The 25,056-nt window shown below is 59.0% G+C and overlaps 2 protein-coding genes across 3 annotated transcripts in view; one reads left to right on the top strand and one right to left on the bottom strand.

Moving 5' to 3' along the window:
- Window positions 1–10,956, top strand: part of QRICH2 (glutamine rich 2) — a 33,896-nt gene extending 22,940 nt beyond the window's left edge. Inside the window, exons 7-21 of the mRNA XM_043585639.1 lie at window positions 103–188; window positions 746–843; window positions 1,338–1,452; window positions 3,394–3,648; window positions 4,404–4,526; window positions 4,612–4,686; window positions 4,895–5,059; window positions 5,172–5,293; window positions 5,954–6,019; window positions 6,300–6,401; window positions 7,198–7,401; window positions 7,761–7,908; window positions 8,303–8,390; window positions 9,111–9,251; window positions 10,736–10,956. Of these exons, the coding sequence (XP_043441574.1) occupies window positions 103–188; window positions 746–843; window positions 1,338–1,452; window positions 3,394–3,648; window positions 4,404–4,526; window positions 4,612–4,686; window positions 4,895–5,059; window positions 5,172–5,293; window positions 5,954–6,019; window positions 6,300–6,401; window positions 7,198–7,401; window positions 7,761–7,908; window positions 8,303–8,390; window positions 9,111–9,251; window positions 10,736–10,926 (1,979 nt within the window). The 3' untranslated portion in view covers window positions 10,927–10,956. The remainder of the gene's footprint in view (window positions 1–102; window positions 189–745; window positions 844–1,337; window positions 1,453–3,393; window positions 3,649–4,403; window positions 4,527–4,611; window positions 4,687–4,894; window positions 5,060–5,171; window positions 5,294–5,953; window positions 6,020–6,299; window positions 6,402–7,197; window positions 7,402–7,760; window positions 7,909–8,302; window positions 8,391–9,110; window positions 9,252–10,735) is intronic.
- Window positions 10,957–13,590: 2,634 nt separating this feature from the next.
- On the bottom strand, window positions 13,591–19,101 carry UBALD2 (UBA like domain containing 2). 2 transcript variants are annotated; one of them, XM_043585638.1, is made up of 3 exons: window positions 18,894–19,101; window positions 18,585–18,647; window positions 13,591–14,723 (listed from the first exon to the last, which is right to left on the bottom strand). In XM_043585638.1, exons 1-3 carry the CDS (start codon window positions 19,011–19,013, stop codon window positions 14,406–14,408), a joined length of 501 nt encoding a protein of 166 aa, XP_043441573.1. In that variant the 5' UTR covers window positions 19,014–19,101; the 3' UTR covers window positions 13,591–14,405. The 2 variants fall into 2 exon arrangements, with proteins under 2 accessions (XP_043441573.1, XP_043441572.1); XM_043585637.1 differs by having other exon boundaries at window positions 13,591–14,726; window positions 18,894–19,088.
- Window positions 19,102–25,056: the final 5,955 nt, after the last annotated feature.

Genomic DNA, 25,056 nt, shown 5'->3' with positions numbered 1-25,056 from the left:
TACATCTTGCTGCTTTCCAGGGTAGTTTCACTGTGGGGGGCTGGGATGGGGGGCCTGCTGGAGATCCCACCCTTCTGACGATAAGGCCTCCATTTTTCATAGTCAAAAAGACTATACCACCTGACCTGCAGGAACAGCTGAAGACCTTAAAGGCCTTGACCAAAGAAGTGCGGCAGGAAAGAGCCAAAGTAAGTAAGGGAGGGTCCACCCACTTTGCCTTTGAGAGCCAGCAATCCCACTTTGCGCTTGCCTTTCGATAGATTACACAGTCCTCTCGCTGACATCATCTCGTTGGATCTTTACAAACCCATCAGATAGGAAACGCACCTCAAGCATCACCGTGTTCATTTCCTGGATCTAAAACCTGACGCTCAAAGCTGTTAAGATTCAGCCGAGCCAACCAGGAGGCCTGTGCTCCTTGCATCACATGGGGCCCTTTCCAGCAAAGCCCACTGTCTCTGCAGCAGCCTTGGAGCCAAGTTTGTGGGACTGTCTGGGGCCAGTGGTCATGGCAAGGAGCTGCTAGGCCTTCAGCTGCTCTCTTAATGCCAGCTGTCCACATGCCCAGGATGGACGGATAGATGGATCGATGGATGTCCGGAAGGGACACCCTGATGGATGGCTCTTGTTAGAGGATAGGACCAGGACCGGGACTGGGGAAAGGGGCTTGTTCGGGCTGCAGGAGCATGTTCAGAAAGCAAAGAACTCAAGCCCGCCTGACCTTCCTCTCCTGTTGGGTTTGTAGCTGGACAAGATACAGAGGCTCCTGGAGGGCGAAAGGGAACAGGAAATCGGAAAAGAAATGAAAGACGACCAGCTGAGCACGCAGCTGGGAATCCTCAGGTAAAACACCCCTGCCAAGGGCAGCCTGTGTCCTGGCATCACGTATTCCCAGCCAAGGAGCCTTGGGTTCACTCACAGTCTGAACTGGGCCCTGTCTTTGACCCGGGCTGTGTCTGCCCTTCAGGGTGTCCGTGTCTAGTTCGAGTTGCTGGTGAAAATTTCCTAAGTTCTTAAAACAGCTCAGCACCAGGGCTAGGAAGGAAAAAAGAGGCTAGTCTCTCTCCCCAGTCGGAGGCTGTAGGAGAACACTTGCCAGAGCCCCTCAAGAGCCCTCACTTTGTGATGTCAGGTCTCACCCCCTAGAAACCTCTCAGGCCAGCAGGTGGGCACACACCTCCGGGACACGCAGCACCTGGGCCTCCCTAGACGGAACCTGCTGCAGGGTGGCTGGGAGAGCCCTGGTGTGCATCTTTCTCTGCCCCTGGTGGACCCGGTGGGCCTGGGCCCTTTGGGTGGCCGGTGGGGCCAGGCCAACCCTCCTGCCCGTCTCTCAGAGTCACCGTGGCCGACATTGAGAAGGAGTTGGCCGAGCTCAGGGAGAGCCAAGAGCGGGGCAAGGTCAGCATGGAACATTCAGTCTCCGAAGCCTCTCTCTACCTGCAGGACCAGGTAAGGAATCCAGACTCTTCAGGGGCAGGAACCAGGCCCCTTCTCGGAGTTGGCCGTGGGCAGTGAGGCTACTAGACTCTTATGTGACATATGATTTGCAAATACTTTCTCCCACTCTCTTTTCGCGCTCTTAATTTTTTGTTAATGTTTATTTATTTTTAAGAGAGAGAGACAGAGCACAAGTGGGGAGGGGCAGAGAGAGAGGGAGACACAGAATCCAAAGCAGGCTCCAGGCCCTGAGCTGTCAGCACAGAGCCCGATGCGGGGCTCGAACCCACAAACCCTGAGATTGTGACCTGAGCCCAAGTTGGACGCTTAACCTACTGAGCCAGCCAGGTGCCCCCCTTTACACGCTCTTGACAATGTCTACCTTTAAATCTTGAGTGATGCTACCGTTGGTCACCCCAGAGGGTCCCCACTGAGGAGTGTCTGGACAGCCCTCTGAGCACTTGTGGAAGGATCAGATAGGAAAAGCCACTGGGCCAAGGGGACTCATGTCAGGAGCCCTTCGGTGCTGGAGGCCCCATTCTGGGCCATTTCCAAATTTGCCAGAGCACCTGCGTGTTCCATTTCGTGACCCCAAAGCCAGCTGTCCAGTGCGGGGCCTGAGGAGCAGCAGATGTGTCCCAGAGTCGTCACTCCAAAGCTCATGTCTGAGCTTAGCCACCTCTGGGCTGTCAGGGGTGGGAGTGGGAGGGCATATTCAGAGAGAAGCCGCTCCCTGCTGGGCCGGCCTGGCCTCCTGCCACAGCCTCTTCAAGGCCTCAGCCTCCACACTCCCGATTCTCCAGCCACCTGGGCTTCCCACGTTTCTCTAAACACACTGCCGCTCTCCCTGGAATGTCCCTGTCACCCCTTCTTACCCAAACGACTGCTATTCGTTCTTCCCAACTCCACTGCATCATCCTCTCTTCTAGAATTAATCCAGCCTTTTTATCCCAGGGGCCCTTTGACATGCTATCATGGGCTCTTCAGAAGAGTGTGGGCTCTTCCGGGCGCGAGCAAGAGTCTCACTGAGCTCAGGCAAAAGGGAGCTCGGTTGAAAGGGCACAGGGTTACGGGGGCTGGGAAAGAGCGGGACCTCCAGGGAGCAGTCTCACCGGGGGCCCCCGCTTGCCTGTCTTTCTGTGTCTGTTTTTGTGTGTACCTGTGCTTCTGTGTCCCTGTCCTTCTCCATTTCTCTCAAATACCTCCACATCTCTCTTCCGCGGGACTCTCGGCCAGCTTTCTTATCTCTCACACACGGCCCACAGTGGCTGCCAAGGCCCGACAACGTCGCACACTTCCAAGAGGGGGTTAGGTTGGCCCAGCCCCTCTCTGAGCCAGGCAAAAGGTCAAACGCCTGTGGGACTGGCTGCCCCCAAATCGGGTGCTGACCCGAGACCAGTCCTTTGTGGTGACAAACCGGGACTGTGGGGAACAGAAGAGAGCAGGAGAGCCAGTGGAAGGAACCTGCTCCCGCCCAGACCGGGAGAGACCCCCGCGGCAGAAGTAGCTCTGACCCCACTGATTTATTGTTACCGACACGCTGGATGGGGACAGAGCATGTGTGAGCCCACCCCCTCCCGTCACCAGGGCCTGGAGCCGTGTCTGTGTGTCGTCAGGCTCCTCTCGGTGTTTGTGGACTGGCTAACTGACATCACCACCCTAGAAGAGTTATGTCCTTGCCTTGACTCAATGAGCTGGCTGGAGAAAGGTCCCGAAACCTCCCTCCTGCAAGGGTTTTATTCAGCATTAATGCTTCACTCCCTGAGCACCATATTCACTACTCAAAGGACAGGCACCGGGCACCTCCCATCGGCCGCACTCTCTGTGAGGCTGCAGCGACCGCCTGCATCGCACAGGCCAGGGGCAGAAAGCACACGCCAGCAGTGGCAGTGCGGACAGAAGGTGGCTGTGCCTCACTCACCGCCCTGCACCTGCCTTCTCGCCCGCGCCCAGCTGGACAAGCTCAGGACGATCATCGAGAGCATGCTGGCCTCATCCTCCACGCTGCTGTCCATGAGCATGACTCCTCGCAAGATCCTAACAACCTCGGCACCTAGCCAGATCGACCCTGAGACCACCTGCCCGGCCTGCAGCCTGGACCTGGGCCATCAGGTCAGCATGCTGGTGCAGCGTTACGAGCAGCTCCAGGACATGGTCACCAATCTGGCTGCCACCCGGCCCTCCAAGAAAGCCAAGCTGCAGAGCCAGGTGATTCCCGCTGGCCTCCCTCCTTGTGTGGCCACACACGGCCCCCAGCGGGGGAGCCACAGCTCAGAGGCCCACAGAGCAGGGAGTGGCTGGTGGAGCTTTAACGGGCCTAAGGGCCAGTTTTCCATTGTGGAGCTCTTTATTGACCCCACAACAGTCCCAGGTCCTTTCACGGGGTCACAGTGGGGGCAGCAACAGAGCTGGCTCTGGGGACAGGAGACCACGGGGAAGAGCTGGCTCCGTAGGGGTGGGACGGCAGAGCTGGCTGAGGTGAAGAGCCATGTATTCGTGTGCCTCGGGGACGCTGGCGTAGCTTTAGGGTTCATTAAGTCCCTTTCATGCCAGCCTTCCAGCACCGTTCTTAATTCCCCACAGAAGGGCAGGCTTGCTGGTGGGGGCAGGGACAGGCACAAGTCCCTGAGTCCTACCTCTTGGACTCTGGAGTTCAGATCCAGCCCAGGGCAGATGGGGAGACCGTAGGCCACATCCCAGCTCTCGGGGGCCACTCCGGAGCCTCTCGATCGCCTGTTCTAGTCTCCCCCAAAGGGGGGCCAGTTCCCTGGAGGCTAGTCCGTGGGGAGATGGGAGACTGAAGCTCACGTCCAGTTAGGGGGACACTTGGAAAAAAGCAGAGAGCCTCCCCACTGCAGGGGGCAACTGCGGAGGAGAGCCGGAAAGGGGTCTGAAGTCAGCGTCACCTGCTGGGCGATGATTTAAGGGGCGGCGCCCAACACCTGTGTGCCACCTCCCCGCAGGACGAAGAGCTGCTGGGCCACATCCAGAGCGCCATCCTGCAGGTACAGGGCGACTGCGAGAAACTCAACATCACCACCGGCAGCCTCATCGAGGACCATCGGCAGAAGCAGAAGGACATTGACGTGAGGGGCCGGCAGGGCGGCTGGGGGGCGGGGGGCGAGGCCGTTCACTTCCCGCGCCTCATTCTCTGCTCCCTCGGCCTCCCAGGTGTTGTACCAGGGTCTGGAGAAGCTCGAGAAGGAGAAGGCCAACAGGGAGCACCTGGAGATGGAGATTGACGTGGTAAGGGCCCGGCCTGGAAGAGCCGCCTGTGTCCCAGGAGATCTCGCTGGTCATTCTCTGGAAGCTCTGGAAGGCCGGGAGGGGAGGAGCCTATTGGGGCGGGGGAAGGGGGCGGAGCTCAACGTCCAGGGTTGGTGCCTCAGGGCAATGCGGCCCCTCCGTGGCTCCCTCTCCCATCTGGGGGACCCCCTCCTCTCTTAACGGCCAGAAAGCTGACAAGAGTGCCCTGGAGGCCAAAGTGAGCCGGGTCCAGTTTGACGCCACCACGGAGCAGCTGAACCACATGATGCAGGAGCTGATGTCTAAAATGAGCGGGCAGGAGCGGGACTGGCAGAAAATGCTGGACAAGCTGCTGGTGGAGATGGACAGCAAGGTGAGGGCAGATGGCAGTTCGTCTCCAGGTGCCGCAGATCGCCCCCCACCGCCGCCCCCCGCCCCGAACCCCGCCTTCCCGGAGCTCACCGGTGACCCGCCCCGGCCCGCAGCTGGACCGCCTGGAGCTGGACCCCGTGAAGCAGTTGCTGGAGGATCGGTGGAAAGCCTTGCGGCAACAGCTTAAAGAGCGCCCTCCCCTCTACCAGGCAGACGAGGCAGCGGCCATGCGGAAGTGAGGCCTGGCCCACGCGTGGGGGCGGGGTTGGCACACGCTGCGGACTGGGGGGGGGGGTGGTGGTTCTGGGGGTCCCCAGATGAACAGCTCCCACGCAGTGTGCTCTGGGAGGATGGCCGATCCCACCGGACCACCCCAAAGTTGGCGTGACTGAATCTGAGAGCTCCAAAAGCTCTTCCGGCTCAGGCTAGTGACGACCGCAGTGGACAGAGGCAGGGGAGAGAGGCTAAGGCTTCCGGGTAGCGGGCGAGCTCCGCTGGGTCGCTGTGACAGGGAGGGGCCCAAGGTCCCCAGGTCTGAGCCTGGTCCTGGGGGACCCAGCCCACAGCAGGCTCGAATCCCAGGATCTCCGCTCTTGGCCGCCAGAGGGCCCCCGAGGTTCACACAGGTCCTCAGGGACCCTCTGAAACCCCGCCGGCTTTGGGTTAGGACAGGTGGGTGCTGGGTGAGCGCCCAGAAACAGGCACGTCTAGAAGCTAGTGTGTTTCCCAGGGAACAGGGCTGGATCTGCCTCTGGTGGCTTGGGGTCTGCCACCCTGGTGAGCCGAGCTTCCAGCTGCCCGGCCTGCAGGGGCCAAGCCCTTCTGCGTTCTCCTCTCCCATTCCAGAGCCCCTGGGCAGGGCTCTCACCCTCTGTGTGTGTCCCACTCCCCACAGGCAGCTCTTGGCACATTTCCACTGCCTCTCGTGCGACCGTCCCTTGGAGGCACCTGTGACCGGACAGTGAGTGTTCCCCCCTGGCCAACCCCAGCTGGTGGCCATAATGAGGGCGGGCACAGGGGGGCTGTATCTCGCCCGTTCCCTACCTGCCTCCGAGTCTTGTCCTCCCTCGTCTCGTCTCCTCTCCCCTCCCATGGGTCCATTCCTGTATGCCTGACTGCTTGCCGGCCCTCCGACCTGCCCTCCGCCAGACCCTGGACAGGAAGGCTCCTCAGGCACGTAGAACGTGGACGATGGGATTTCTCACTCTCCAACCCTCCTCCCCCCCTCTGTCCCTGCCCAGAATTATCCCTGTGATTCCCATGGGCCCAGGCCTGCCCGGGCACCGTTCCATCCGCCCCTACACGGTCTTTGAACTGGAGCAGGTCCGGCAGCAGAGCCGCAAGTACGGACGGGGCAGCGGGGTCCCCTTTGCAGGGGAGGCAGGGGCCGAGGCTGGAGGGTGGGTGTGGAGGGCTCCTTCTCCTGGCTGGGATGGTGGGAGCCACTAGAGTACTTTCTGGGCTAGCCCCCCGCCACCCCCCCCCCCCCCCAGCTCTTCGCAGGAGTAAGAGTAATCTTACTTGCCTTGGCGTAATCACCTGCCTTGGAGTCCCTGTTGGGGGTCCCGGTGGGACATCGCCAAGGGTGCTGGCTGGCTGGGGGAGCTCCTCTTTACCTCCCCGTACCCCCCAGATGCTTCAGCTGTCTCAGCAACCCCAGCACGGTGGGGGGAAGGCAGGGGTCCGGCATCAGCCAGCCAGAGGGTTGGCTCAGTGAATGTGGGGGGAGAAGGTGGGGACATACCGCACACGCCCTCAGGCTCCCGCCCTCCTCCCACCGCGTTTCCTCCTCCCAAGGCTGGGGGTTCAGCAGTAAGGATCCTTTCAAACTGCACTTTGGAGCCCTATAGGTGTTCCACGTAGGCAAGGCCAAGTGTGCGGGGCCAAGGGCCCCCAGCCTCAGCTGGAGTCGCTGGGCCTCTCCCCATCTGGCTCTTCTGCACGATCTCATCTCAGGAATCCTTCCTGGGGAAGCCTGGCTGTGGTCCCTCAGGGTGCTATGGAAAGGGCTCCTGCCCACACACGGTCCTGTTTAACGAGGCATAAAGAGAGGGAGGGGGCCAGGGTCTGTGTGAGTGTGGGTTCAGCTGGCTGCAGTCGCCTGACCCCTCCATCTGCCTGCACCACCCCCCCCCCCAGCCTGAAGCTGGGCTGTGCCCCCTTCCCTCGGGGCGACTTGGCGCACACGGAGCGGAGCGTGGGACGCCTGCGCACCATGCACTCCAAGATGCTGATGGACATTGAGAAGGTGCAGATCCACTTTGGAGGCTCAGTCAAGGCCAGCAGTCAGATGATCCGTGAGCTGCTGCAGGCCCAGTGCCTGAGCTCCCCCTGCCACAGACGGTAGGACCACAGAGACCGGCCCCCTGTCCCCCCATGGGGCTCGGCTTCGGCCCGCCCACGGCACAGCCCTGTGAATGTCTCACCCACTGCTGGGGGGGGAAGCCCTGCCGGAGAGGGAGGGAGGGAGAGTGCGTGGGGGTGTGCGTGCGCATATGGGGGGGGCGGTGAGGGGGAGAAAGAGTGGTCTTCAGGATCGCTCTCCTCATGCCTTCGCCCCTTCCTATCCCTTGCTCCTGCCCTGGCTCCCAGAGACCCCCCCCCCCCTGCCCCCGCCGCCCCGGCCCAAGACAACTGCCCCGTCCCCTTAGGTGTGTCCCGGGTCACAGCTGCTCCCGGTGACCCTGCTGTCCTCATCGCAGGGTGCCAGATATGGCCGACTACACCTACTCGAGCGCGCCTCGGCGCTGCGGGGGCAGCCACACCCTCACCTACCCCTACCGCCGCAACCGCCTGCAGCACCTGTCACAGGGCCTGTACCCCACCGAGGAGATCCAGATCGCCATGAAGGTTGGGGGTGCTGCCCGGGAGCAGGGCCCTGACATGACCCCGAATTCTCCAGTCATTCTGGAAAAACCACCACCAGTCGCCAGAAGGGCGGATGACCAGCCCTCTGCCTTGAGGCCGCTTCTTAAACAGTCCCAGCTAAAGCCTCTGGTCCTCGTGCCTCGTTGGGAGAAATGGCATCCTGGCCGCCAGCCCATCTGGCACCCCCACCCCCACCCCCACTGTGGGCCCTCCCTTCACCCTGGTGCTGCCAGAGCCCGGGGGAGGGTTCTGAGCACTGTTGGGTGCCGGGAGTCGGGAGAGGACGTCACTCAATGCCCCAGGCCCTCGTGGAGGAAGGACCAGAGGGCGAGCCCTAAGGTGCCGCATGGTAACGGACGCCCGCCCGTCCCCACAGCATGATGAGGTGGATATCTTGGGCCTGGATGGACATATTTACAAGGGACGGATAGATACAAGGCTGCCGGGCATCCCAAGCAAAGACAGTGAGTGTCCAGGTGGCCCGGAGGCTCCTCAGCCTCCTTGCTCAAGGGTCCCCGGGGTTCTGTCCAGTTCCTGGAAGGCCATGGGGCCACTGGATCTGGCTGCCTGCCTTCCTCTGCAGCCTCCCTGATCCCAAGCATTCAGGGCTCTGAAAGCTCCAGGTCAGTGTTGCGGGGGGCGGACAGCTGTCCGGCCTCAGCCCATGAGCTGGGACATCACGGCCACGTATTTATGCCAGGCTCCCTCTCCTCGCTGCCTCGGCCCCTGTTCCAGCACCACCGGGGCCGAGTTCCTACCCCTTTTTCAAAGCCCAAAATGCTCCTCCTGAGCCCCCCACCACTCAGTGAATCTCCCGTCCCCATGATGCCCACCTCCAGTTGGCCAGACCTTCGGGGCCCTGTTGATCCCCCACACACACACTCCCCACCTGGTCTCAGAGCCACGTGTGCACCTGTCTCGCTGCCTCCCCTCCTCAACTGTGAGCCCGGTCAGAACTCACCCCGCACCCAAGACGGGGCTGGTGCGCGTGGGTCCTCAGAGGATATCTGGGCGGGTGGACGGATGGACGGACGGACACAGGAATGAATGGTGTGCTTACAAAGACCCCAGTTGGGGCCGGCCGTGACCATCTGCCCTGCAGCCCACTCCAGGTCCCCATGGGGCCCCGCAGAGCTCTCCCTCGGTGTCTCAGAACTGACCCTCCCATCCTCTGTCCCCACCAGCCCCGGTCTCAGCTTCGGGGATGACAAAGCACAAGGCCAAGCAGCCCCGGCCGCACACGCACCGGCAGCAGTCCCTCAGCGTCAGCAGCCAGCTGCCCTCCCGGCCACAAAGTGCTCAGATGCTGGCTGGCAACAATTCAGGTAGCTTCCCTCTGGCTGGAGCCTCCTTCCAGGTGGCCCCACCACTGCCCTCCTCCCCCGGGGCCTCTCCTCCTTGCCCTGCCGGCCCCCTTTCCCGCCCAGGCCTGGTAGCCGCCCTTAATTCCCTGGAGAGAGGAAATGCCTGGGAGCTGAGAGAGGGGATGGGAGGGAGGAGAGAGAAAATCGTCTTTACTGAGTTCTCGATACACGCCAGGTCTGTGGGGTAGATGCTGTTCCTCTCCCCTTCTCACTGAGCCGGAAATAGGGGCAGGGCTATAGCCCAAGGCTCTGGGTGCAGGCCCAAGCCACACCCCCCAAGCCCTCCTCCCCACCCCTACCCCACCCCCCCACCGCACTCCTGGGTGCTCACTCTCCAGGAGTGAGTGCTCAGCTCTGCGCGGCAGCTGGTGGGCCTGGGCGGTTCTCCCCACCGAGAATCCCTCCTTCTGACCCTGTCTCGGGGGGAGCTTCTCCTCACTCCCAGGCCTGAAAGGTCCCTAGAGTCCCTGTTCTCCCCTGAGGGGCTAAATCTCTCCTGAAAGTCGGGGGGTGGGGGCGCTCAGGGGCCCCCAGGGTCCAGCCACATGTGGGGGCCAGAGAAGGACACTGGCCTGGAGCCACGAGGCCAGATCACTTTCAGGTGACTCTGGGCAAGGCTCCCCGCTCTCCAGACCTGTTGCCTCATCTGTCCATAAAGGGGCGCTGCTGGATTGGTGCCCTTAGTGTCACGGCCCCCAAGAAAGGGGATCCGAATGTGAGGGCTCCTCACCAGCTGGGCCACTGTGAGGAGCTTTACATGTAGGAAGGAGTTCTAATCGTTAGCCTCACTTAGAGCTGAGAAAACAGGCACAGAGAGGTTCAGGTACTTGCCCAAGGTCACACAGGGAGGAAGCAGCAGAACTAAATTCTTAGGAATTCCATCCCAAGTTGTCTGCCTCCAGAACCTGCGCTGGTAACAGAGGGTAGCAGGGTGGGGTAGAGGACTCAGTAGTGGACGGAGGGTGCAGGTCTGTGACCCTGGCTTCCAAAACGGTTTTTGTGGGGGAACCCTGCTTCCTTCTCCTGGCATCCCACTGTCCACCGTGAGGGCACCTCAAATGCTAGGGGAGCAGGAGAGGGGGGCAGGGCAGTCTTGGGAAAAACTCCCGCACCTATTTATGTGAATATTGCCTAAATAGTCCCTGTATTAATAGAGGAAACATTACTTAAGAGGCAGGCTCTTGGCCACTGACGGAGAGCCTGATTATTTTTAACTCACGGAGATTATAAAGGAGCTTTGCTCGGGAGCTCCAATGAGGGCTTGCGCTGAGCACCCCAGCCCGACGGGCCCCCTCTCTGGCGTTATGCCCCCACTTGCCTGGCTAGTGGGGCTGCTCCTGACGCCTCCCCCCCCCGCCCCGCCCCGGGCTCTGGGCGAGCTGGGGAGGGCTGTGGCAGGCTGCGGCGGGCGTGGGCAGTGAGACAGAGCCACCCGTGTCTCCCAGCTCCTTCCCATCAGCGCAAAGACAGACCCGTCTCCTCCGAGGGGCTCCTCTCCCAGCCGAATGTGGCCCACCCGCCCAGCCCCAGCGAGATGGGAAACCGGCCGGCGGATGTGGACGCGCACCTGGATGTCCCGCCGGGGGAGGGTCTCGAGGAGCCCACCCGGGGGCCGAGGTCCACCACTGCTCACTGAGCAAAGCTACAAATAAATGTTTAGGAAGAAGCTTGGGGCAGCGAGGCTTCTCTGGTCTGGGCTCAGGAAGATGGGGTGGAAAGGGAGGGGCCCCTGCAGGCCAGGCACCTCCAGACTGCCCCCAGGTCCGGGGACGAGGGGCTTCTCTTGGAGAACCAGGAATGACATGTAGCCTGGGAATTAGACCGCGACCCCCTCACCCAACAGATGAAGCTGCCCTCCAAGGGCCTCAGGAGGGCTGAGCGTTGCACCAGGGGTCGGCAGGGGCAGCAGAGGCCAGACCCCAGCTCACCCTGGACCTCAGCTGGGCCCGGAGGCTGCGGCCTTCCCATCTGGGCCCACTGGGGCTTTCCAGAGAGGTTGGGGCTCCCAGTGTCTGTACCTTGAAGCAGAGGTGAGGGTGGCAGCCGGCAGCTGCTCCCCCACGGATGACTCTGGCAGTGCCCAGCTCCTGGCACGGCGTCCCAGGGGGGATCAGTGCGCCCGGGAAGGTTCCTGCTTGCTGTCCTGTGCAGTGTACCCTTGGGTGGCTGCTGCAGAGGCAAGCAGGGGCTTAGACGAGGCGGGGGGGGGGGGGGGTGCGGGGGGGATGCTGCCTGGCTGGCCTGGGCCGGTTCCCTGTTCCCCTCCTCCCTCCCCAGGGAGACTGAGAAGTGTGTCAGGAGGGGGTTAGCCTGGTGACGGCCATTTGCCAGGTGGCCTCGAGGCCTAGCCCTTGTCCTGCTCCAGCTCGCTCGGCTCCACCAGCCCCAAACAGACAAGAGAGCTCTCACTGCTATCCCGAGCCCTTTGTGCTAAAGGTCCCGGCAGGTTTGAGGGGACAGAGGGGCAAGGGCAGGGCTGAGCTCAGCAGGTACAGCAATCGCAAGGGAGGAACACCTCCCCCCCCCCCCCCCCCCCCCGCCAACCCCGGGCAGGGGGCCGCCCTCACACGAAGGCCTCTGAGGTCCTGAGAGCAGTTTTAACCATCTTCAGGTCTGTTCTCACAGGCCCCCCCCCTCCCCGCCCCAGTCCCCATCTCCCCGACATGGGAAAGGGATGTCTGACACCGGAGGCCTGCTTTACGGTGTGAGAATATGGGGTGACAAATCACACCGTAAAGGAAAGTGTGGCAGGAAACTGCCCAGAAAAGGGTTTCTCCCCAGTTCCATGTGGGCAAGCGGAGGGTGGGGTTGGCTCCCCGCGGGAGGGGACGTCCCTCTCCTGTCCCCATCTCCTGAGATGCTTTCACCTTCACGCATCATGCAATGCATGACCTAATGCTCTGGACGAGAGGAGGGGAGCATCTTGAACCCCAGGGTCCGGGGTGTGGGGTCCCGGGTTCACAGCCGGTGCCCTTTTCTCCTGGAGCAGGAGGCAGGGGAGGGCCAGCCCCTCTGCTCCTGCTCGGGCTCCCATTTCGCACCCTGAGAAATGTCAGAAGGTTGCTGGCCCCGTGTCCCTGGCCTAGAATCCAAACTCACCAGCTTGGCAGGGAAGGGCGGCAGCAGCAGGGCAGCCGGCCCGCCGCACCCAGGCCTCCCCCACGCCCACGAAAGGACAGGGAATGGAGGCCCACCCTCCTCCCCGCACCTGGGCCGGCCGCCCACCCTCACCCGGGCTGTGGTCCTGAGGCCACCCACGTGCCCCGCAGGGACTTCCCCTGGCAGTCCGGGAAAGCACAGGTGGGCTGGCTGGTGGGGGGAGGCCAGGAGGAGCCCCAGGGGTTTCCAACCAGGAAACAAAACCGAAAGGGCGGACCCAGCCCCTAAACCATCACAAGCAGAGGGGAGCTGCTACAGGGTTCCCAGCGAGAGAAGGTGCGGGAAGACCCAGGAGCAGGGCGGGCTGGCTCAGCAGGCATTGGGTGTGAACTCCCAGACCTTCCTGTCCCCAAGCTACAGCGGGGGGCCCACTCCCGGGCTCTGGCTGCTCAGTGGGAGAAAACAAGCTCTTGGGGGACAAGGGACTCAAGGTAGCATCCCTCCTCCCCAGCATGAGGCTCACGGAGGAGCCGCGACCCTGGGGCCAGCCACCCACTCCTCCAGCCAGCTAATAGGCTCCTGCCACCCAGACCACCCGCACGGCAGGGTCACCTGAGGAAGGGGCCCACTGGGCCAGGAATCTCTGCCTCCACTCTACTGCCTGGAGGCTGTGGGGAAGGTACGAAACAAAAGGAGGTCAGTTCCTGTGGGGACAGGTCTCTCTGGATCCTTGACAGCCTGGGCTGACCTTTGGGGTATGGCCAGTCAACACGCACTCGGGGACAGGCTACCCCAAAGAAGGCCGAGGACAGAATACTAGGGATGGGTCCAGATTGGGGGCAGGGGCAGAGGATAGGGCTGCCACCAAGTGGAGGGGTAGCTCCCCTCACCGCGGACAAGACAAAGGCTCCAGGGCTGAGCACCAGCCACTCCCCACTGCCAAGGGCCAAGGGGAGAGGGGAGAGGGTCATGGTCACCAAGTCAGGCCCCGTCTCCCCTTCTCCCTTCCATACTCAACGGGACCCAGCCTGTCCTCTCAATGCCGGGGTCCGGACACCCCTCCTCAGAACATCCGGCCCAGCCACCTAGCAAGGAAGCCCTTCCCCTCCAACCCCAGCACAGCTGGGGCCCCCGGCCCCTCTTCCCCAGGAGAGGGCTTTTTTCCTACCAAGGCAAATAAAGGCACCGCAAACCAGGAAAGTTAGAAAAGTCTCTTTTTAAGTCTTTAAATTAAAATTTCACCCTGGTGAGATGATTGATTTGGGAACTAAATCCAAAGGCAAGCTCTCCACTCTGTCACCCACTCGGACGGGACGCACAGCGGGAGAGGCAGGGTGGCCGTGGAGAATCGGGTCCCCCGGCTAGGCAGAGCCTGGGCCTCTGACCCAAGCCGGCTCCTTAGTTCCGCACAAGCCCCGCACATCCGGCTGGAGATGGGGGGACCCCGGGAGCTGCGGGGCCGCTGAGGAAGCCGGGGTGGGGAGAGCGCCCCATGGCGAGGAGGCCTCCACCCCTCCGGCCGCCGGGCACTTCTGGGAGCCCCTGCCTCCGCGGAACTCCTTGGAGTGGCTCCACGGGGGTCCTCTTCTGATTCCAGAAGGCATGACCTTTGAGGGGAGGCAGCTAGCAAGACACCTGGCCCCCAAGCACCTGCCCCGGCACCAGGGGTGGAGGGAGGGGTGCTGGCCCAAAGGGGAGGACGCTCCAGCCCTTCCCTGCTGACCCTGACCAGCCAGCTCCATTCTCACATACATTAGTTACATTTATATATTTATATATTATAGTTATATATTAAAAAGAGAAAAAACTTGCCTGAAGAGAAACTCCTGAAGGACCCAAGTGGCTCAGGAAGTTTACTAGCCCCGCCCCCCCCACAACAATTCTTTTTATAAAATCTTCCAGTGCGATCTTCAGGAAACCCCCGCCCGCCCCAGCTCCCCCCACCCTGGCCCTCCTGTGTCTCCGCGACCCTGGGCTGCCCCCCAGCTCCAGCCCAGCGCCTGGCAGCATCCAGTGTCATCTCTGGCCATCCATGGCGGCCATGGCTTTCTGCTGGGAGCCCCCCTGCTGTGCTCCGGGGGGCCACGTGGGCTGTGGGTGGTGCAGGTGGTGGAAGCTGTGGGCCGTGGGCGAGGAGGGTGGGATCCAAGCGGCCTGGTGGCCAGGGGGGGACGAGGCCCAGAAGGGGCTGAAGTTTGCAGGGGGGGAGCAGGCCACGGCCGTCATGGGGCCGTTGCCGCTCTGCAAGCCCTCCGAGGCACGAAGCTTGGAGAACATGGCCAGTGCATCAGGAAAGTTGGGCGGCGTGGCAGGTGTGTTGCTGGGGGTGCACATCTGCTGGAAGAGAACACAGGTGTGGGGAGGGTTACCGGCTCACTCCCCGCCCCCAACGTGGAGCCACGCCCCCTGGGCGCGGAGCCTTCTGGTGGTGCTCCCCCAAGGCCAGCCCCTCCGTTATTCCCATTTTCCAGTCCACGAGGAGGAGCTTCTACAGGAAAAAGCACCCTTTCCACCCTGAGCCAATCGATACACACAAACCCCAACGATTTTCATCAAAACCAAAGGGAGTTTCATGATGCCAGGAAGCGACATCCCGAGGAGCATCAGAAGTAAAGGGTTAATTCCAACCAGAAGCTAGGGTGTCAGATTCAAGTGAGGACAAGAGAGCAGCCCGGGACACCATTGCTTAGCGCCTCACCCTGGGTAAGAAACCAGCTGGCTCCCTCAATAATCCGCCCTCAGATGTTCTGAGGCTGTTGGTCAAAGGAAGGCGGCCAGACCCAGGGTCTCCCTCCGATGCCCAGAAGCTACACTTTCTCAGTGTCTGGGTTCGTTCGGCATCAACAGCACCAGCCAGCAGGCCCTGGACACTTTGTTATCCCACCTCTCACGACGCCAGGGCACAGATGGGGAAACTGAGGCCCGGAGCTCAAGTCAAGTGACCAAGGCACATCGACCGCAGCAGACTACACGCTGAGAAGATGGGATTCCCAGGCTCGAATTCCTGGGGGGGGGGGGTAGGGGTGGGGTCCCAGATCTGCGGGGCCCCAGCTCTTAATCTCTACCCAACCCTGAGTCATCTGCACTTAGAGTTAAGTACAACTTCATGCCTCGGCTCCCCCGGAGGACAAAAACCAGGGAGGGATTTGGGTTTCCTGTGTCCCCAGCATCTCTCCCATGATGTGGCAGCCAGAGGCTGCCAGAAGTCTCGGCCTGTTCTGTCCCTCAGCCCGCCTCCTGGGGGTTCCTTTACAAACACCGCAAAACCTGCTGTCTTCTGCCACGACCCTGGGAGGGAAACTCCCCGAACTCTCCAGTATCCGCCACCCTTTCTGATCAGGGACCCCCGCCAGGAAGGGCCGAGGGCTGGGGTAGGGTGGCGGACTCTCCCCGCCTATGGGGGGAGGGGGTAGTGCAGCGTGGTGGGGCTGAGGGTGCCACCTAGAAGCGTCCCACAGGGGCACCCGGCCCAGGGCAGCAGAGAGCAAGGCCTTACACAAAGCCTGTTCTGACCTCACCAGCAGCTTCTCCCTTTCCGGGGAAGCCAGGAGAGTACTTCTTTGAATTTCTCCTAATTTTAGCAACACCAGCCCCTCCCCAGGCACGGGGCTGGGGGGGCGGGGGAGACAAGATTCTAGGGTTCTTCACCTCCCAGAGGGCGCTTTCGCAGCTCTGCTTTTAAATCCCAGGCAGAAATTGAGGAGGGAGAAGCAGTCCTATTAACTGGGCCAGCTCCCTACCAGCAGCTAGGGAGCACCAACCATTGTCTTCCTCAGGGGCGGCCGCAGGGCTCCCAGCAGGCCCGGCCCCACCCAGACCGACCGCTTCCCTCCTCCCTTCTGTTCCCCGCCCCCCACCCCAGGGCTGACTTCTCGGCAGCAGGAAACAATGAATGGGGGGTGGGGGTAGAGGCCAATTGCATCACAGCATCGTGACTTCCCCAGTTGACCAAGCCAGCGAAGCTTGGCCTCGATGAACCACCCCGCTGCAGAGAATGGTCTGGCTCCCGGGGGAACGGGGGCATCCCGTGCCCACCTGGCTGGGTGAGCTCCTGCAAGTTCCTTCACCTTTCTGAGGTTCTCTCTCTCTACTTTGGTAAACGCAGGGGTTTGGACCACATGCTCCCGAAGCCCCTGCAGCTCCTTGCTTCTAACAACTGTGGACGAAGCTTCCAGCCCTCAAGCACACCCAGTGTCCACTGCACCCTGCTTGCGATGCAGTGCCTTACTCTTAGAGCTGCCCAAAGCCCCCCACCCCCACCCCCACCCCCACCCCCCGCCTTGTCTGGGAAGATGCCTATAGCTGTGTGACTGTACAGTAATTTACAGGACAATCATTTATCAGCTACCTGTGCCCTGGGTCACTTCTGGTATTATGCCACTACTGTTCTCTTTGTTGTCAAGTTTTTTCCTTGGATTCTCTCTAAAATTAGACTCCTTGAGGGCAGGAATGGCATTCTCCACTGTGCTGATTAAGTACTCAATACATGGCGGGCTGATGGATACCCGAGATTATAAAGTCTGTTACAAAATCTGCCGCCTGCCTTGAGGGAAGCTTTTAAGAGATTATAATCCCTGGGCGCCTGGCTGGCTCAGTTGAAAGAGCATGGGACTCCTGATCTCGGGGCTGTGAGTTCCAGCCTCTCGCGGGGTATAGAGATTAAGAGGGAGAGGGAGGGAGAGAGAGAGAGACAGAGAGGGAGGGAGAGAGGGAGATTATAATCCCTTGGGATTTGCAGAGAAGGAACTACAGGACCTAAAAGGGCCGCTAGTCCCAGCTCTCCCTGTTCACTGCACCACAAAATGCTTGCTTGTTCTGGAAGCCCCTGGGCTTTCTGAATGGCTACAGTTGGTGGAGCAAACCCCAAGGCTCTTGTGAGAGATGGGAGGCAGGGGGCTCCCAGGTTCTAGTGCAAGGTGGAAGCCAGAGCTTTCCCATAGTCACACGCAGGGCAAGGTCTCCTGGAGATGACCCCTCACGGTTTACACAAGGAACCTGGCCTTAGCTGCCACAGCCCTGCAGCCGGCACAATTCTCCCCTCATATTCCAAGACGTTTTTGTCCTTTGATTTATATACAGCATAAACCATTCCAAGCTGGTTAAAAGGTCAAGACGGACCCTTCTATTTGTCCTTTCACCTAGATGAAAACAGGGCCCCAAGGATAAGACACAACACTGAACCACGTGCAGCTTCTCCAGGAAAGGGAGCAGCTGAGAAGGGAGCCATGGGCAAGGACACCAAGTGTTAAAATGCCAAAAATGTACTCCAAAAGCCACAACAGATCTCCTGGGGAATAATGTTTTACAATCCCTACTGCGGAGCCCGGTCACTCCCCGTCCCCCCCCCCCCCCCAACAGAGCTAATAGGTAACTAGGGGTGGGGAGGGAAAGGCATTCAAGCCTCTAAAGTGAAAGCTTCGTCCTGTGCCCCTGGAAAGCAGGACACCCCCGCCGGCCAGGAGGGCAAAGCCTCAGGCCCCGGGGGGCCGGCTTGGAAAAGAAAGCAAACCCAGACCCCAACCGCTTCTGTTTCCTGTACTTTTATGTGTCTTTACGTACTGGGGTTAAATGCAAATTCTTGTCCTTATCTTGTCTAAATCCGTATGTCCTCCACGCTCAGGGCAAGTCCCTTTTCCAACAACAGGAAAGAGTGAACATACCTCTCCGGGTAGAGCCTAGCTCTCTACCCGAGCCTGGGTGGATTTATCCCTTTCCTGTTCCCTGCAGGGCTGGGTTGTTTGGCTGGGGTGTGGGGCGGGGGGGGGGGGGGTTGCTCTCCGCAAACACAGACACCCCAGCTCCCAGCCCCCTCAGGGTCCTTCACCCGGGCTCCCAGTTTTCCCAGACGACCCGTTACCATCCCATCCGAGCCCCCTCCCCATCCCCCGGCCATCCCGGCCATCCCGGCCATCCCGGCCCCGGGGAGCGCTCCCGGCCCAGGCCCGAGGTCGAGGTACAGTCGCCTGGGAGGCCGGCCCACGAAGTTGGGCGAGCCAGCCGGCCCCGGGAGCCGCTCTTTCCTGGAAGACATTTTGGCTCTTTGTTTACATCGCGGCGCGGCGCTCCCCGGCAACATGGCTGTCACCGCCCGCGGCTGACAGCGGCCCCCGGCCCGCGCCCTCGGCTCCGGGTGAGCTGCGGGGCCGGGGTGCGCGCCCGCGCCGCGCCCGCCCGCCGGCACCCGGCCCCGCTTACCATCTGGTGGTGGTGGTGGCCGTTGGGAATGTTGGTTTCTTGGAAAAACGTGCTCAGGGCGGTCTGCGGACAAACACAGCGGCAGGGCGGCGGTTAACGGGGACGGGGGCGGGAAGCCCCCCCCCCCCACCATCGGCCCCCGGCCGACCCGTCGGCCCCGCGGGCAGGGCCCCTCCGCGCTGCCCCCGGTCCCGGGCCCGGGCCCGCGCCCCACGCGACACCTCCCGGCCGCGGATCGCCTGACGGGGCGACACAAATAGAGCGCCCCCTCCCCGGCGCCGCGCGCCCCGGGCCTCGACCCGCGCGCACCTCGAACTGCCAGTGGGCCGCCTGCAGCAGCTGCTTCGCCTGGTCGGCCGCGCACCCCGCGGCCAGCACGAACTGGTTGATCATGACCTGGTGCCGCAGCTCGTCCATGTTCACCGACATGGCTCCGGCCGCCGCGCGACTCCGGCTCGGCGGCCGCGGGAGGCCGGCCGCTCTCGGCTCGCGCTCGCCGCCCGCCCGCCCGCCCGCGGCCTCCGGACCCCCAGCCGCCCGCCGCCCGCCCGGCGAGTGTCCCGGCCCGGCTCCCGCGGCCGCCGACACCACAAACAACGGCGCGGGGCGGGGCCGCTGTCCCAACGTTCGGGGGCCGCGAGCCGCCGCCGCTGATTGGCCCGCGCCGCTCGGCCTGCGCCCGGCTCCGGTGCGGACGTTCGATTCGAATCCTGCGGCCTGCGGCCCGCACTGTTTCTCTTTTCGCCCGGCCGCGCCCATTGGCGGAGCTCGGCGCCGTGGAGCCGCCCGGCATTGGTCGGCCGCTGTGTTTTGGCTCTTCCGGGCTCCTGGTTGGCCGCGGCCGGGAGTTTGGGGCGGAGCCGCGCTCGTTGATTGGCCTCCCGTGGGCCTGTTTGAACTCAACTTGAAAACCTTGAGTGTCTGCTGATTGGCCGAGGGCCCTGTGTTTGCTGTTGTAGGCTTGGGGGTGGTGCGGCCAAGTTCATTCATTACTTCATTGAAACTGTACATGCTCAGCTGGAAAAGCAAGACAGAGTGGCTTTGACTCATTTCCTCTGAAAGATGTGGTCATCTCGAGAAACAGAATGATCAAAATAGAAAACAGAGGCTTTGCAGCTGCTCAAGTCTCAAAGTTGTTTATTTTTTTTAAACTTTCGAACAGCTCTCCTTTTTTTTAGCCTTTTATTGAAATATCAGGTACCTGCTTTCTGCCTTTCGATCATTACCCTCCCCAAAGGCCAAACAAACTTTTCCTAGTTTTTAGACCAAAAACTTTTGCTCTCTAAAGATATAAACCGATGTTAACATACACTAAGTATAATTGCAAGGGGGGAAAAATGAGACTTTCTCCATCACTAATAGCCCAAGCTGCGAATTTTTTTTCCCTTAAATCAATTGGCCTAGCTGAAGCTAAATTTCTACCATCTTTTTGAATACAGTGTTTCTTTTTTCTCTCTCTCTTTTTTTAATTTTTTTATTTTTGAGACAGAGAGAGACAGAGCACGAACGGGGGAAGGTCAGAGAGAGGGAGACACAGAATCTGAAACAGGCTCCGGGCTCTGAGCCATCTGCACAGAGCCTGACGCGGGGCTCGAGCTCACGGTCCACGAGATCATGACCTGAGCCGAAGTCGGCTGCTCAACCGACTGAGCCACCCAGGCGCCCCTTGAATACAGTGTTTCTATATGGCTACTGGCTCTCAACCCTAGCCATTTAAAAACCAGATTTGTTTATATGTGCTGAGCTATCATCTTCTGGCTAAAAATTTGGCTTTTAGGGGCACCTGGTTGGCTCAGTAGGAAGAGCGAGCCACTCTTGATCTCGGGGTTGTGAGTTCAAGCCCCAGGTTGGGTGTAGAGATAACTTAAAAATAGTATCTTAAAAAAAAAAAAAGGATTGACCTTCAAGGCTTTGTTTGGGTATTGTGGGGGTGGGAAAAGAACTAGGAGTTTAAGTGGATTAAGGAAGGGACAGAGAAGTTAGGAAGGTAAGTATTACTAGGGATTCACTGTTAGAATTTCAGTTTCTGAAAAACTTGGTAAGTTTTGGATCTGAAATCCCAATTACACACTATGTTTAAATTAGTTCAGGGTTGGGGCACCAGGGTGGCTCAGTTAGGCATCCGACTTCAGCTCATGTCAGGATCTCCGGGTTCGTGGGTTCCAGCCTCCGCATCAGGCTCTGCGCTGACAGCTCACAGCTCAGAGCCTGGAACCTGCTTCAGATTCTGCCTCCCTTTCTCTCCACCCCCCCCCCCCCCACTCATGCTGTATCTGTATCTCTCTCTCTCTCAAAAATAAAATATTACGTTAAAAAAAAAATTTTTTTTTTTAAATCAGTTAAGAGTCTGCAGAATAGGAGGCTGGAAGGAAGCAAGCCACGGGTCTATTTTGACTTTGCCTACAGCGGATTTAAGTCTCTAGCTAAGAAAACCTGACCGTATAAAAAAATAAAATAAAAATAAGAAAGAAATTACACCCAGTGTTTATGTCCTGATGTAAAACAGCCCCAGCCTCGGGTGTTACAGTGAGCTTATCCCGTTCCGTCTTTTTGTTTGTTTACTTGCTTGTTTGTTTATTTTGAAGGGGAAGGAGTCAGCTCTTTGCTTCTTTCGCCATAATTAAGTGCACATGGGCTGAGACCCAGCGTGGCTGGAGAGCCGAGCACGGCTTGCAGCCCTTCCCTTCCAGTAATTGCAAGGTGAAAACAAAAGTGAGCAGCCAGCAGCTTGTATTGCCAGGGAGCTCAGGCCACAAGCAGCCTCAGAACAAGGAAGTACTGTCATTGTGGGGCTCTAGTTTTCACAAGTACATACAGGCGGCAAACGTGTCAGGACCGTGAGTAGTAGGATTTACCCGGGCAGAGGCATTTCAGCCTGCAGGAGCCCTTAGGTCTTAATGAAGAAATTCTCCAGAAAGACAAGAATCCTGAAAACGCCAAGGTTGCCAAACCTTCCCCTGCCCCCACCCCCACTCCGGCTCTCAAGGCAGTTAATTCTGAAGGTTTCTTCAAGGTTTACCATTGGCAGGTATCCAGATCACAGCTGCGGGCACCTGAGAAAGGCATAGAGGACAACCCCCCCCACCCCCCAAGCCAGAGGGGCTCCACTTGTGTGTGCCTAAGGCCACTCAGGGCAGAGAGAGGGAGAGCAACCGAGTTCTGCCTCTGACTTGTGGCCGTGAGAGGTGGAAATGCTCTGTCAATACTTTGGCTTCTGAGGTTCTGGTTGGAGATGAGCGGGGGGAGGGCGTCTTCTTCCCAGGCTGGCTAACATAGGAGTGTCCCTGTCCTGGGAGCCCAGGGAGAATGAATGAGGTCATGTTTGTAGAGGGCTTTGAGCTGCCGGGATGAAAGCGACTCTCCGAGTGCAAGGTATTATTAACTGAAGGTATCATTATTTTAATCTGAGAGGACCATGTGCAGCACGTAAAACAGAGCCATAAAAACATGCCCATTAATAACAAAACAGTAGGAGCCTCCGAAGGAACAAACTCTTGGTCCCATCGACGGTCTAAACTCCAGAACGAGCCGTGATGCGGCACCTGGAAGAGAGACAGACCTAGCCAGTGTTTCCTCAGGCGGCTCACAAGGAAATTGTGAATGTAAGTCGGCGAGTGCTGAGACTGGGTGCTGAGACAGGACAGCAACAGCTGGACCGCAGCAAACCACTGCCGCCTACCCAGCACTTCTTGCGGGCCAGGCACCATTCTAAGAGTTCGACGTCAGCGGACTCCTTTCCATCCACACAATCCGGAGTCCCCTAGCACCAGCTGGGCAGGTAAGGCACCTGGGAGGGGAGGAGCCTCCCCAAGGTCACAGTAGTAAGCAGTGGGGTGAGGCATTGGCTCCAGACTAGTTCCAGAACCCCGCGGTAACCCGTTATAGCACACTGGCCGCCTTCGGGCCGGAATGGTTGCCCTTTCCACACGAGGGCTGTCAAGGACATTGGGATTTCCACCGAGTGAGCCCCCGATGGGGAAAAGGGGGCATCAGCTGGCGGAGGAGGGGAAGGGCCGGCTCAGCAAGTGGGGCTCAGGTACTGACAGGTTATGGGATGGCTCCCTTCCCCCGTCTCGGACTTCCCATGCTATTTATCGCTAGCCTTTGCTTGCTTAACACAACCTATTTCGTGCTATTCCTTTTCGGTGGAAATGTACGCTATTTCTACTATATGGAAGGTTCGGTTGACTTTGCCACTTTGAAGCATGAAGTTTTTTCTGGTCTGCCTCCTTAAAGAGGACGGGGACTAGTACAGGAGTGCTTCCTCTACTCCAGGCAAATCCCAGTTCTCTGATAACTGAGATTTGTGTTTGTGGAGAAGGTACTATGAACCCAGCTCTGTGCTGATTCCTTTGTTTGAATCACTTGATCTGACACAACAACCCAGTGAGGTGGGAAACCCTGTACACCCCCAATTAGCAAGTGAGAAAAGCAGGATCAGAGAGGTTAAGTGACTTGCTCTAGGTCACTCAGCTAGCTCAGAGTGGAACTGAGCTCTGAACTCAGGTACCTGTGTTTGCACCCAAACCTGGTGCTCTTAAATATCCCATGCTACTTTCTAGCCCTGCCTACTCCCCTGGAATCCACTTTAGCGTCTCCCTTAGTGGTACTCAAAAGATCAGATCCCAAAGCTTGTCTCCATTGCTGGAAGTAGCAGGTAGGTCAAGGCCATTCCCCAGGTGATGAGTTCTTGCTGGTTTATACCAGATTACATTTTCACCCAATGTCACATGTCCCACAAGGGACAAAGGCCGTACCACTCCCAACATAGTTAATGGCATTTCCCAAAAGCAGCCCTGATGGCCTGTACTCTCTGTCCTACGCCAGCCCAGCGATAAGGAGGCCCTGCCCCTGCTTGCCAGGTATGTCTCACGGTAGGTGAGGCTCTGGCAACTTTTCGAAGGGACACCAGAAGCTAGGTCTTTGCCAAGGGGGAGAGAAAGGCAGGGCAGAGAGACAACTTTCCTTTTTAAAAATAAATTTTTTTAGATATTTATTTATTTTTGAGAGACAGCACAAGTAGGGGAGGAGCAGAGAGAGAGAGAGAGAGAAAGAGAGACAGAATCTGAAGCAGGCTCCAGGCTCTGAGCTGTCAGCACAGAGCCCAACGCGGGGCTCGAACTGACAAAGCATGGGATCCTGACCCGAGCCAAAGTCAGAAGCTCAACTGACAGAGCCACATAGGCGCCCCCTGACCCACCCTTTGATTGATTGATTGATTGATTGATTGATTTCTGAGAAATATATCATACACCAAGAGTTTGTGCATAATCTATGCACAGTTCGAAGAATATCGAACAATCACCCACACACCCAACATAGAACTTAAGATGTCCAAGACTAGCACCTTTGAAAATGTTCCTAAGAGCTTCTCCAAATGCATACCTTTCTTTCTTTCCCAGAAAGACTCCTAAGCCTCAAATTTGCATTAATCATTCCCTTGCTTTTCTTTGTCATTTAATCCTGTATGTAGGTATCTCCAAACAATGCACTGTGGGTGTGACTGATTGGATTGCTTCCTTTGCATAAGTGGCTCGCCCCTTTTGTGTGCTCAGTCTCTTCCTCTGTTAACTCTGCTGGGTGAGCTCAGTGGACCCTCCTTACCAATATCCGTCACTGGCAGATGGGGCTGGCTCTCTTGTTCTCTTTTCCATGACCCCAGACAGCAGCTCTGATCCAAACTAGCATCACAGGTGGTAAGGAGATAGGGAGGCTCCTTTGAGGAGGAAGAAGTGAAGCTGGGAAGGATTGGGCTAGGTAGAAAGGAGAACGAAAGGTATTTTTCAGAACAGGAAACAGTGCTAACCATAGCACAGAAGTTACTTTGAAAGCGAGCTTATAGCAAGGACTGTTCGGGGCATCTGTTGGGAGACAGTGGGGTAGGGGTGACACTAAGCTTGGATGGGCAAATGTTAGCGTGGACATGCTCTGGGCAGTGGGGGAGGAGGGTGGTTAGTATCCTTTCCTTTATTCCCCCCAAATGGCACATGCTTTCTCGAGGTGCTGCAGAGACTCCTGAAGTTAATCAGGTTAGGCTGAGCTGTGTCGAGGTCGCTGCAATCCTAAAATTCTACTTCTCACCAATACAAGTTTGGTAACTCTCAAGAACTGCCCTCTGGGCAGGGACATGATGATCCAGACTGTGGGAGTTTCCACATGTTGTTGCTCCCAGTTTGTAAACTCCGGCCCTTGGGCGGCTGCCCGTTTTTACAAATAAAGTTTTATTGGAACACGGCTACCCATTATTTGTTTCTGTGTTATCTATGACTGCTTTTATCCTACAGCAGAGCCCAATGGTTGCGGGATGGATCACAAAGCCTAACAGGTTTCCGATCTGTCCTTTGTGCTACGTGGAACCTTCCGCAGGCAGGCAGCGAGAGTGCTGGAGAGTCAAGCAATTCCTTGCTTTAGCCTGAAAGTAACATGCCTCTGTTCATGGTTCCTTGTCCAGAAGAATCACACGGCCTCTCTT

The sequence above is a fragment of the Prionailurus bengalensis genome, chromosome E1 (genome assembly GCF_016509475.1).
Source record: "Prionailurus bengalensis isolate Pbe53 chromosome E1, Fcat_Pben_1.1_paternal_pri, whole genome shotgun sequence".
Lineage (NCBI taxonomy): Eukaryota > Metazoa > Chordata > Mammalia > Carnivora > Felidae > Prionailurus > Prionailurus bengalensis.
Note: the sequence above shows the minus strand (reverse complement) of the source record. Positions and strands in the feature narration are given on the sequence as shown.

Excerpts from the sequence above, each read along its gene's own strand:
- UBALD2 (XM_043585637.1), bottom strand. The coding sequence starts at position 19,013 with ATGTCGGTGAACATGGACGAGCTGCGGCACCAGGTCATGATCAACCAG. Across the intron at positions 18,648-18,893 it reads CGGCCCACTGGCAGTTCGAG|ACCGCCCTGAGCACGTTTTT; the intron begins GTGCGCGCGGGT and ends GTTTGTCCGCAG. Across the intron at positions 14,727-18,584 it reads GCCACCACCACCACCAGATG|CAGATGTGCACCCCCAGCAA; the intron begins GTAAGCGGGGCC and ends GTTCTCTTCCAG.